The sequence below is a fragment of the Sarcophilus harrisii genome, chromosome 6 (assembly GCF_902635505.1).
Source record: "Sarcophilus harrisii chromosome 6, mSarHar1.11, whole genome shotgun sequence".
Classification (NCBI taxonomy): Eukaryota; Metazoa; Chordata; class Mammalia; order Dasyuromorphia; family Dasyuridae; genus Sarcophilus; species Sarcophilus harrisii.
In genome coordinates, this window is record NC_045431.1 from 136,313,593 (window position 1) to 136,326,222 (window position 12,630).

Genomic DNA, 12,630 nt, shown 5'->3' on the forward strand with positions numbered 1-12,630 from the left:
GTCAACAGAATACATGCCCGGGTACCTCAACTCAATTCTGGTTTGTATTGATAGCCAAAGCATTGTGTTATAGGGGTCATGGAAAACAGGTGGAGTGGAAGGTTTCAGGGCCCAAGAGAAATTTACTTAGTGGCAATAACCATCCCTGCCTTCAAAATGGGGAGACAACAGGTATTTAAATAAGTACATTAAATAGGTACAAATTACATATGCAGAATGAATGGAAGTTAATCTCAAATGAGAAGGTATTAGTAGCTGGAGAGGATATTGAAAAGTCTTTTTAGGAAGTGGTCTCTGACCTGAGTTTTGAGAAAAATAAGTCAGGATTCCTAAGATGTTGAAGAGTATGCTTAAGAAAGAGGGGACAAAAATGCAAAGGTTAACACAATAGTCAGAGAGGCATTGTTGTGTTTAGGGAACTATATAAAAACTTGATCTTAGAGTAATACATAAGAAGGTAAGAAAGAGACTAGATTGTAAAGAACCTTTAATACCAAATGGAGCAGTTTATTTTTACTTTATATTCACTCCTAGACGTAATAAGGAATCACTGCAGTTTACTGAGTAGGGGGAATGATGTGAGCAGAAATATACATTAGGAAAATTCCTTTGGCAGTTACATATGTGATAGAAGAATTGGAGGGAGGAAAGTTTGAGGCAGGAAAACTAGATGGCTCTTATAATAGGTCTAGGTAAGAGATGATGAGCACCTGATGTAGAGTGATAGCAGCAGATTAGATATGTGGGAAAGTGAAAGAGATGAGTCAATCAAAGATAATGTTGAATAATAGGTAAAATGGTGGTGACCTCAATCGTAAATAAGAAGATTGGGGAATACAAAGAGTTTGAGGGGAAAGATCATGAGTTTTGTATTATACTGAGTTTGTGATGCTTATAGAACACTCAATCCTAAATATCCAGCAGGTGTTTGATAATTTAAGATCAAAACTTAGTGAAAATTAGGGGATCATCAGAAGTGATAATTGAACCCCTAAGAGATGATAAGATCACCTAATAAGACACCAGAGAGTCATCATAAGTAAATTTGAAGAGCAAGGAAGAAATTATTAGATATACCTGTGGGGAAAGAGTTCATACTTAGACAAGGCTAGGTAGAAAGGATGACATAAAGTAAAATAATTTTTAAAAAAATTAAGAAGATTTTTCTACAAAGCTAATACAGATAAAATTTAAAAGAGAAACAAGAAAATGGCAAAAAAAATCTTTATAACTTGAGAAAAGTCCCATTTCTAATACACATATATATGTTAGATATGAACTTGATTCAAATTTGTAACATAATAAGCCATTCCTTATTTTATCAAATGGTCAGTACATATGTGCAGGCAGTTTTGACAATATGCTTTCAATCACTAATAGAGAAATGTAAATGAAAACTGAGATTCTATCTTATACCTATTAAGCTGATTGGCAAACAACCACAATGTTCTCATACTGTTTGTAGACTTTAAATTGGCAGCCATTCTGGAAAGCAATTTTGAAATATGCCAGAAAAGTTATTAAACATATTTTTGACTCAGTGATACCACTACTAGACCTAGACCCCAAAGATATTGAAGAGGAAAAAGACTCATATGTACAAAAATATTTATAGCAGCGTTTTTCCATGGTGGCAAACACTTAGAAAATAAGAGAATGCTCATCAACTGGGAAATGACTAAACATCAGGGTTGTTTGAATGTGATGCTCTATTGTGTTCTAAGAAATTATAAAGGGGACAATTTCAGAAAAGTCTGGAAAGACTTCTATCATATATGAACTGATGCACAGTAAAGTGAGTATACCCAGGAGAAAAAATTATATAATGACAGAAATTGTAAAGGCAAACAGTTTTGAAAGACTTAACTCTGGTAATGATCCACTGTGATGCCAGTGGGCTAATGATGATTGATTCATATATATTTTTTGGACTTGCCCAATGTAAGAATTTGTTTTGCTTGCATTTACATGCCATATATATCTATCATAATTATATATGTTTATAACAGATGGAGGTTTGAAGAGAGGTAAAATGGAGAGGACAGATTTTCTTTAAATAAAGTATAATTTAAAAAATTAAGCCTTTTTTTAAAAAAAGAAATTTAGTTGAAGGAGTGATGTAGGATAATAGTTAGCAAGAGACTAGTGAGAGTTTTTTTTTAATAGGAGAATATTTATGCTATAGAAAGAACAGTACATTTGAAGATTAGACAGATGAGGTGATGGTGAAAACAGTAGGAGAAGACAGAAAGGAATACAGTTGAATGCATTGTAGAGGGATTGCCTATCGCAAGGAGAAGGGCCACTTTGTCATCAAGGAGTGAGGGAGGAGGTAGCATGAGATGGTATCAAAAGGCTGAGTTGAATAAGTGAAAAGAAGAGGAAGCTCTAAGCTAATGTCCCAATTTTTTCCATAGAGTGTGAGACAAGGTCTGTGAGATTGAGGATAGGGGCTGCTGTGAGAGGTTTGATGAGGCAAGAAGAGGTTTGGATAGAAGCTATGGGAAATGAGATCTAGTTGCCCTACACACTGGGTTGTAGAAGAGAACTGCGTTGAGGGTCCCTTTGAGATTGATCACCATCATGGTTTCTTGACTCCTTCCAGTTCTTTTCAGCAATACAGTCTGTCACCAAGGCCATTCTTGTGGTCTTGCACTCCCCAGGAGCACCTAAATAGTGGTGTGTGAAGTGTGTAGTGTAGTTAGTGATATGAATTTTAATGGGTAGCCCATGTGTAGTCCATCAGGACACAGACCTGGAATAGGGACTGCATAAAGATAGTGACATTGGGCCAAGAATTTTATAAGAATAGAAGTAAGAGCAGAGACTAGATTGTATTCAGAAGGTTGAATAGTGCTTTCAGGGGTCCCAAACTCCTCTGAAACATAACCTACCTTTTGAACAGCAACATTTTTCTGATGATACTACATGGCTGCAAATTCATCATTGCTAAAGAACCATTATTTCAGGTTACCACCCAGAGCTGTTCAGAGAAGGAAGCTTCATATTTCTTTGTCTTATGCACATGAAATAAAGTAGTCTCTCTCTCTCTTTTTTAAAATTTCAGATCAGAAGATTGAAATCTCACCCATCCATCATCATATGGAGTGGTAACAATGAAAATGAAGCTGCTTTGGCAGAGAACTGGTTTTCTGTGCCATCCAGTAAACGTCAAATCTACTTCAGAGACTATGTGACATTATATGTGAAAAATATCAGAGAAATTGTCCTGGCAGTAAGTACCATTTCAGTGAATTTAGGAATGAATTTCTAAATAAATTGATGTGGATAATGTCCCTTTATTTAGGATGACAACTTTTAGGATATTTTTCCCCCAGCACTTTACTTTGTCTTCACTGTTGGGTTTGCTGCCTTATCTTATATACACTTTTAAAGTATAGGACTTTAAGGGGATCAGTACAGAATCAGGCTGTTATTGTGGGGAGGAGAGAGAGAGATGACTTATTAATGTTAACTAGTTCTGATTAACTTGGCTAAATCACAACTTTTGATGGCCTCTGTATCTAATATGTTTCTAAGGCCTGACAATTTCACCTTTCTTGGTCCTCTGACTTTGCCACCACTGGTGCAGGCTTTGGTCAACTCACGCCTGGACTAAGTATCCTGCTGGTGCTTACCTCAAGTATTTCTCCACTTGAATCCACCCTCCATTCAGCTTCTAAAGTCATCATGTCTGACCCTTCTTCTAACCCCAGCCCCCTACACACGCTTTCTGTGGCTTCTTATCACCTGCTGTATCTACTATAAAATGCTGTTTGGCATTCAAAGCCCTTCATAATCTAGTCCCCTCCTACTTTTCCAGTTTTATACCCTTATTCCTCAACACCTACTCTTTATCCCATGACATTAGTCTTCTGACCATTCAGTAAACAAGACCATTGCTTGATTTCTCCATTCCAGAAAGTTTCTCTGGAGTTCCCCCATGTTTGGAATGTCTTTCCTCCGCTGGGATTACTGATCTTCCTGGTTTCTCTTAACAAAAGGAACTAGATTAAACTAAAATCATAACTAAAATCTGTGACCACCCAGGTTACTGGTCACCAATCTTAACCTTGTCCCAGGTTTTTGGATGTCCCTGGCTACCACCTCGTTGAGCAGTAGTTCTTTGTTCAATAGAACACCCGAACATGGGAGCTTGTGAGCACAAGTCTTTATTGTACGGGATCACATCCTGCACTCCCACTATTTCTCCTGCACTCTGCACTATCTCTTGGTCCCGCTAGTTATATCAGGTCTAAGAGGTTACACATGCTGCCAATAAAAGAAGGAGACACCTCCCGTTGATGCCTCCTTAATACAGTCAGTTTCGACACTTGTGGCAGTTCCTGCTAGCTACAGAGATCACATCCGAGTGCCTCAGGCATTAAAGCCTTTTTATTCCCTTGTTGTACCATGTGAGGTTCCTCCCCTGACCCTTAAAAAAATCCTAGATTATAAAGAAAGATTTCTCCAACTCCTCTTTATTCCAGTGCCTTCCTGCTGTTAATTATTTTCTATTTATCCTGTATATAGCTTTATTGCAGGCACCTTGAGAGCAGGTATTAGCCTCTATTGGTATCCCTAGCACTTAGCAAAGTACTTAATTTGGACAAGTAGGACAGCTTTGAAACTGTGTGTTGAATTTATGATGTTTTTTTAAAAGAAAAAACATATGATAGAAATCACCAATTTAATATTAATTTCTCTTTTCCTTTTCTACTTTGTATAAGATCATGTTTGCTGGCGTTTATCAAGTTCAGAATTTTTTAGAAAAGCTATTAAAAAATGAAAGAGAACAAATCAATAAATGCAACCAAAAATGTAGAAAAGTAGCAAATCAGAAAACTTCAGCTAAACATGGAAATAGGATTTCTAAATCAAATAGAAACATAATTCAAAGCTAACAAACAAAAGACCTAGGAGCTGTTTTTAAAAATATATCAATGAAATTAGTCTGACTTAAATCTAATTAACTTGACTAATCTGATTTTAAGAAAGAAAAACAAGCAAGAAAGAAGAACATAAAAAATGGAAAGTGAGAATTGACTCCACATGAACAGTATATAAAAGAAATTAATAGAAATTATTTTACCCAACTCAAAAGCAATAAGTGAAGTGGATTAATATTCATAAAAACGTGAAATATTCAGATTAATGGAATAAAAGTGGAGGTTTTTAAATAAATCAATCTCAGATAAGTTGAACAAAGAACTCTCAAAGAAAAAAACCCAGGATATGATAGCTTTACAAATGAATTCTAACAAACATTCATCAAAATAAATTCCAATGTTATATAAGTTATGTAGGACAAAAATGATAAAAAGAGATTTGTAGAAAGAGCAATAATTTGTTTTATATAGGCTGGATTGTTTTTTTATAGAATAGTGAGGCCACATGGCTTCCTTGCCTCCAAAGACATAAAAAAATTCAGAGTATGAGGAATTGCTGTCCAGGATTTTATAAAGTATTCTATAAAGTATTCGAATCTCTTGCCCTATGAGAAATGCCTTTTTTTGACATAATATGGCTGGTTGCCATGGTGAATGCAGAGGATTATGGGAATAGCTATCTTATCTGAATTACTATCTTTTTTACTTTTCACACATGTTATCCCTTTTTATTAATGAGTTTTTTTTTTTTATTGCATTTTATTGTAATGCCTGGGCTAGCTTTCTGGAGGTCCTCCAGAAGGGCCTTGGCCTCAGCAGAATAGTCACCACGAGGATGGACAAGAATAGAGTCTAAAGTCTTTAATGTCTCCTTCACAGTCTGTATCTGCCATAGTCTGACCCTGTCTCAGTCTGACTGAGTCTCCTCCAATAGTCTGCCAGTATCAGTCTCCCTTTGTCCCTAGTTCTCTCAGCCCTTAAATATCCTATTACAATTACATCATTACAGTATACTGAGTATATCATTATATCAAACTAGAGTGATTATATCATTATATCATACTAGATATATGTAAACTAGAGAACCATTATTTCATCAGTTCCACTGAGTTAACACCTTGTTTCAAGTATACTTCTCCAGAGTTCCGGCCCTCTACATTTTATAATTTACAAGTATCTCATTACTTTCAAATATAAAGCCTGAATTCTCAGACTGGCCTATATTTGGCCCATAATATTTGGTATGATGAACCATTTTAATGGTTCTATGGCAAATTTATTGTTCAAGTGAAAAAAGGGTTTTGCTGAAAAATAGGAGCCTCTGGTAGTTGGATAACCAGAGAAAGGACATTGCTGCAGTGTTATTTAGTGTGTATAGGAGGTAGTTGGATAACCAGAGAAAGGACATTGCTGCAGTGTTATTTAGTGTGTATAGGAAACCCTCTTATTGGGGTAAGAAAGAGAAATCTCCTATTTACTTTGTAGGGTTAACTCCTTGCTTGTTTACTTTGAAAAGAAAATAGAAAAAGTCAAGTACTCATGACATTTATTGATGGCTCTAAAAAGAATGAAAATAAATCATCCCTGTATTTTGCCACTTAGGACAATTAGGTGGTGCATTGCATAGAATATCAGGCTTGGAATCAGGAATACTTATCTTCCTGAGTTCAAATCTGCTTTCAAATGCTTAATAGCTGTATGGCACTTGGATAAGTCACTTCATTCTGTTTACCTCTATTTCTTCATCTGTGAAATGAGCTGGTGAAGGAAATAGCAAATCAGTACCTTTGCCAAGAAAACACCAAATGGGATTACAAAGATTCAGACAGGACTAAAACAAATAACAATCAGGCAGTTAGAGGCAGAAATGAATGGGCAATTTTAGTCTTGTTTTTAAAAAAGATCATGTTTTAAAGTCAGGGGTATAGCTTATAGATCTAGAATAGCACAGGTGGAAAGGGCTAAAGAAAGGCTAAAGAACCATCTTTTGTCTCCCTGTCCTTGTGGGAATTTAATGTATTATCTCTGACTTGAGTTTCCTTGGAGAATGTGAGATTATGACTGGAAGGAAAGCAAATAGGAGCAGGAAGAATAAATATTAGGAAACTGTTTCAGTAGTAAGAAATTCCCAATTTTCTCATGAATATCACCATCATACTAGAATCATAGAAGTGCTTTTTGTTCATCAGGTTGTTGGAGGGTGAATAAATTTTTGCAGGAGTACTTGCAGGAGAAATGTTAACAGCAAACTAATGTGTCATTTGAAACAGTGGCTACTAAAGTTGTCTAATAGGAGTAACTTTGACATTTTCAAAGTTCCATCTGCCTAGGTAGTTAGCAGAGAATTTGCTCTTGAAAAATTGACTAAATCAGTAAGGAAATCTAAATAGAGAATCCCTTTTTCAGGGGTTTCTAAAAAGGAGATTTACATTCTTGGCCCAATAGCCATTACTTGATCAATTTCCTAGCTAGCAGATTCCCTGTAGGAGGGCAGCAAGGGGAAAGTATGAAATTGAACTGGATTAGAGAACTCTCTACTCCCCGTGCTTACTTTGGATACTATTGGATCCTACCTTTTGGGCAGAGAATCAGTCTTTAGGTGTGGGCTTGACCCTTCAGACTACTATAAAAGTGTGGGCAGCTGAAACTTCTGAAGTTTGTTCACTAGGTTGGATCAATCTAACCAACACTCTGAGTAAATATAGTTGGGTGCAGAAACAGATGCTTCTGGGTATAGTGAAAAGAAGACTGTTGCTGGGTTCAAGGGTGGTAATATTCATTCCTTTAAGAAGCTATAGATATGTATTTTGAACATGAGGTATGTGTGATTAATGGTAGTGTACAGGAATTATAATATGGGAATTATATTGTGATATCTGGGACAAGGGAAGTAATGGTACTTTTATCCTGCCATTTCCTTACCCTTGTTCTTCAAAATCAACCTGGTATCCACATTTGAGAGACTCTTGGGATGAATCCCCTTTGGGGCTTGCCCAGAGGTTTCTGCAAGGCTCAGGCTGTTCTAATTGCCAGAGTGCAGATATTCCGTTGCCTTTAGGCTAAGTTGACTGTAGTTTGGAAGACCACTGAGGAGAACAGTATCCTTCTGTGGGAAGAAGTGAGTGAAAGACCACTTGTATGGGTCTCATTTGTATTAGAGAAGCAAAAGGAATGTATTGTAGACATGGATATTGTAAGTTATATGTAATAAGCACCTATATACTTTATGGTATGCTCTCTAATTAAATAGGGCTAAACCCATATAAGCTAAACAATATTGGTTACTGGACATATGTGTGAAAGCTATTTCCTTCTTAATAATAGAGATGAAAGAGTCTGGAGCAGCATAAATTTTCTTTATAATAACTGTGTATGGCTGATGAAGATGGCAGAGCATACCTAGTGATTTAGAGCAAATTATAGGAGCTGAATAAAGTTGTGGTGATGATTTGTCTATTCCTTTCCTTAATAAAATGCTAGATTAGGTACCCCAAACTCTGGTCTGATGTTATGGGATTTTTTTATTTTAGTAATTCATTTTTCTCTCTTTTTTATAGTCAATCTAGTTAGGAATAGTTTAGTTTTAGCTGGGAAGAAACTCAGTACATATTCACCATCCTTCCTTTTTTTTTTTTTTTTTTTTTTTTTTTTTAATTTAATAGCCTTTTATTTACAGGATATATGCATGGGTAACTTTACAGCATTAACAATTGCCAAACCTCTTGCTCCAATTTTTCACCTCTTACCCCCCACCCCCTCCCCCAGATGGCAGGATGACCAGTAGATGTTAAGTACATTAAAATATAAATTAGATACACAATAAGTATACATGACCAAAACGTTATTTTGCTGTACAAAAAGAATCAGACTCTGAAATATTGTACAATTAGCTTGTGAAGGAAATAAAAAATGCAGGTGGGCAAAAATATAGGGATTGGGAATTCAATGTAATGGTTTTTAGTCATCTCCCAGAGTTCTTTCTCTGGGCATAGCTGGTTCAGTTCATTACTGCTCCATTGGAAATGATTTGGTTGATCTCGTTGTTTAGGATGGCCACGTCCATCAGAACTGGTCATCATATAGTATTGTTGTTGAAGTATATAATGATCTCCTGGTCCTGCTCATTTCACTCAGCATCAGTTTGTGTAAGTCTCTCCAGGCCTTTCTGAAATCATCCTGTTGGTCATTTCTTACAGAACAATAATATTCCATAATATTCATATACCACAATTTATTCAGCCATTCTCCAACTGCATCCACTCAGTTTCCAGTTTCTAGCTTCTACAAAAAGGGCTGCCACAAACATTCGTGCACATACAGGCCCCTTTCCCTTCTTTGTAATCTCTTTGGGATATAATCCCAGTAGTAACACTGCTGGATCAAAGGGTATGCACAGTTTGATAACTTTTTGAGCATAGTTCCAAACTACTCTCCAAAATGGTTGGATTCGTTCACAACTCCAGCAACAATGCATCAATGTCCCAGTTTTCCCACATCCCCTCCAACAATCATCATTATTTTTTCCTGTCATCTTAGCCAATCTGACAGGTGTGTAGTGGTATCTTAATTTGCATTTCTCTGATTAATAATGACTTGGAGCATCTTTTCATATGACTAGAAATAGTTTCAATTTCTTCATCTGAGAATTGTCTGTTCATATCCTTTGACCATTTTTCAATTGGAGAATGGCTTGATTTTTTATAAATTAGAGTTAATTCTCTATATATTTTGGAAATGAGGCCTTTATCAGAACCTTTGACTGTAAAAATATTTTCCCAGTTTATTGCTTCCCTTCTAATCTTGTCTGCTTTAGTTTTGTTTGTACAAAAACTTTTCAGTTTGGTATAATTCACCATCCTTCCTAAGAAATATTTGAATTCTCTTTCATATTGCCATAATTTGGTGGGGAGTGACCTGAAAGAAGTCCTGTTTCCTAAGAGCACCGATTACATAAATTATGTAATGTTGATTTGACCAACTGAGACCACAGCGGCAGAGGAGCTAGATCACATGATGGTTCATTTGAGAGACAGAGGATGGAAGATGGATCCTATGAAGAGTTATGTTCTTCTGTTCTTTTTCTGGGAATTGTGGGAAAATGGTGGCATATTTAGGACCTAGAAGAGCTCAAATTCCATAAGGACATTTCAAGAAAAATTCTTAAAATGTACCAGCAGGAATAATTATAAAGAAAACAAAAGAGAAATTGTTATAACATCTCCATTCAGGCTAGAACTGTACAAAAAGACTATTGGAAGGCTGTAGAAACTTTGAATATAGACAAATCTGGTCAGGCAGAAACCAAAGCATGGTGTAAAAATGTATTAATTTCAAAAAGAAAAATACTATGGTGGTGAGGAAAGTTCAGGAAGAGAAAAGTGGGGGGGAAGATTTAAGATGGAAGATAGGATAGGTGTAATAGTTTATAAGCAAAACAAAGACCACGCTGGAGGGTTAGAAGGTCATTAAAATGAAGGAGAATAAAAACCTATGATAGAAGCAGGCAAGGGGAAAAGAAGAGAGGAAAGTGAATGGAAATAAATGGTTTTGGTTATATATCACTAATTATACATACTTCCCTTTTACCACTTTCTTCTTTATTAAGAAGAGGATTGGGGAAAAGAAGAAAAAATGCAAGAGGATAAGGTAGAGGAAAATATGTAATTAACTTTAATAAATACAAAAACAAATGGGATGAGTTCATTTATAAAATGGAAAAAATTAGATGAATAGATTAGAAAGCAGTACTTGAAACAGAAAGACTGACACAGGGTTAAATTAGGGGTGAGAATAAAATCTCAGGTGAACTAAAAAAAAGGAAAATAATCATAATTTCAGAAAAAGAATTAACAAAAGTAGACAGTAGTCATAATTTCAGAAAAAGAATGAGTAAAAGTAGACAATAAAATAGATAAGTAGGGACATTGTTATGTTTAAGAACTTCATAGATAACAGACCACTATCATTATTTAATATATATGCCCTGAATAGCATAGCATCTAAATACTTAATTCAATTATAGGGAGAAATAGAAAAAGTATTAGAGACTTCAATGTACCCCTTTCAGACCTAGGCAAAGCTAACAAAAGGTAAACAAAAAACAATCTAGGAACCTGAGAAGAAAGTTAGAAAAATTAGAAATAGATCTCTGGTAATTACTCAGTAGAATCAGAAAGTTTACTTATTTACATCTGTTATGGTGCCTTTACCAAGATTGATATCGAGTCACACACACACACACACACACACACACACACACACACACACATATACATATACATATATATATATACATATACACATACTGCAATCAAGTACAGGAAAACAAAACTACTAAATATGTCTATTACTGACCCCAGTATAATAAAAAATTTGATCAATAAAGAGCCTTTGAAGAAAGGAATAAAAATTTAGTGGAGAATAAATAATTTAGTTGTAAAGATCTGTGGGTCACAGAACATATAATAGAAACAGTGGAAAGTTTCAACAAAGAAATGAATGAAACAGTGTATCAGCTTAAGGAATGCAGCTAAAGCAGTCCTTAAGGGAAATTTTATGTTTCTATATGCTTCCATCATCAAAAGAGATAAAGAACAGATCCAGGAGCTTGAAATGTAATTACAGAAAAAAATAGGAAAGCAACGAATCAGGAAAACCCTGACAAAACACCAAGGTAGAAGTTCTTTTTAAAAAGGCAAAGAAGAGATGAACAAAACTAAATGCAAAATAACCCATTAATCAATAAGTAAAACTGAGAACTGTTTTCTTGGAGGAGGTAAATAAAATAGATACATAATTTTTTAGAACTTAAAAAAATAAAATTGTATCAAAGAATCAAAAGAATTCCTATAAGAATTTATAGAAATGAAGAACAAATGAAAATAAACTATCAGAAATCGTTTTTATTATATGCTAAGAAAACTGATAAATGAAATAGATGAATATTTACAAAAATAATAATAAACTTCCCAGATTAACAGAACTAAATTATTTAAATGACTAATTTAGAAAAAAGAAATGAATAATTTCTGTGGTAAAATTATGTTCTTAATATCTAAATCAAGAAAAAGAGTAGAAAAAGGCAGCTTTTTAAAATCTTTTTGTCTCTCAGTCATTGACTTTTGATGATTTGATTAAACCTGTGAAATTTTTCTTAGGGGAAAAATTTTTTAAATAGAAGAGTTAAATGGTAAATTTCAATTAGAGGTTTTTGAAAGGGAAGATTTTTCTCATCCAACTTCATAAACCCCCTTGAAATCTGTCTATGGACCCAATCTATGGCTCCCAGGTTAAGAACAATGAATATCAATGTAAAAATATTGAAGTATTAGTAGAGTGGTACGATGATGTATTTTAAAGATTGTATACCATGAACATGTATAACCATGATGCATGGTTGGTTTCTTATGTGTATCACTCTAAAATAATTGAACTTATTAATGGAAAATGTAATAAAATCATATGATTATATCAATGCTGAGAGAGCCTTTGACAAACACTAATACCCATTTCTATTAAAAACAAATTAGTCAACAGGAATAAATGTACCTTCCTTAATATAGTAAATTCTATCTGTCTAAAACCCAGAGCAAACATTTTATGTAAAGCAGAAAAACTAGCAGTCTTTTCAATTAGATTAGAGACAAATCAACAATGTCCATTATCATCACTACTCTCTTTTATCATTAGCAATTTGGAACACTTTTTTTATTTGATTATTTGATACCCTGCCTTTCTTCAT

The 12,630-nt window shown here is 34.7% G+C and overlaps 1 protein-coding gene across 1 annotated transcript in view; it reads left to right on the plus strand.

The window, feature by feature from the left end:
* Positions 1-12,630, plus strand: part of MANBA (mannosidase beta) — a 117,650-nt gene that overhangs the window by 71,576 nt on the left and 33,444 nt on the right. The window contains exon 11 of the mRNA XM_031942781.1: positions 3,068-3,235. Coding sequence (XP_031798641.1) covers positions 3,068-3,235 — 168 coding nt within the window. The remainder of the gene's footprint in view (positions 1-3,067; positions 3,236-12,630) is intronic.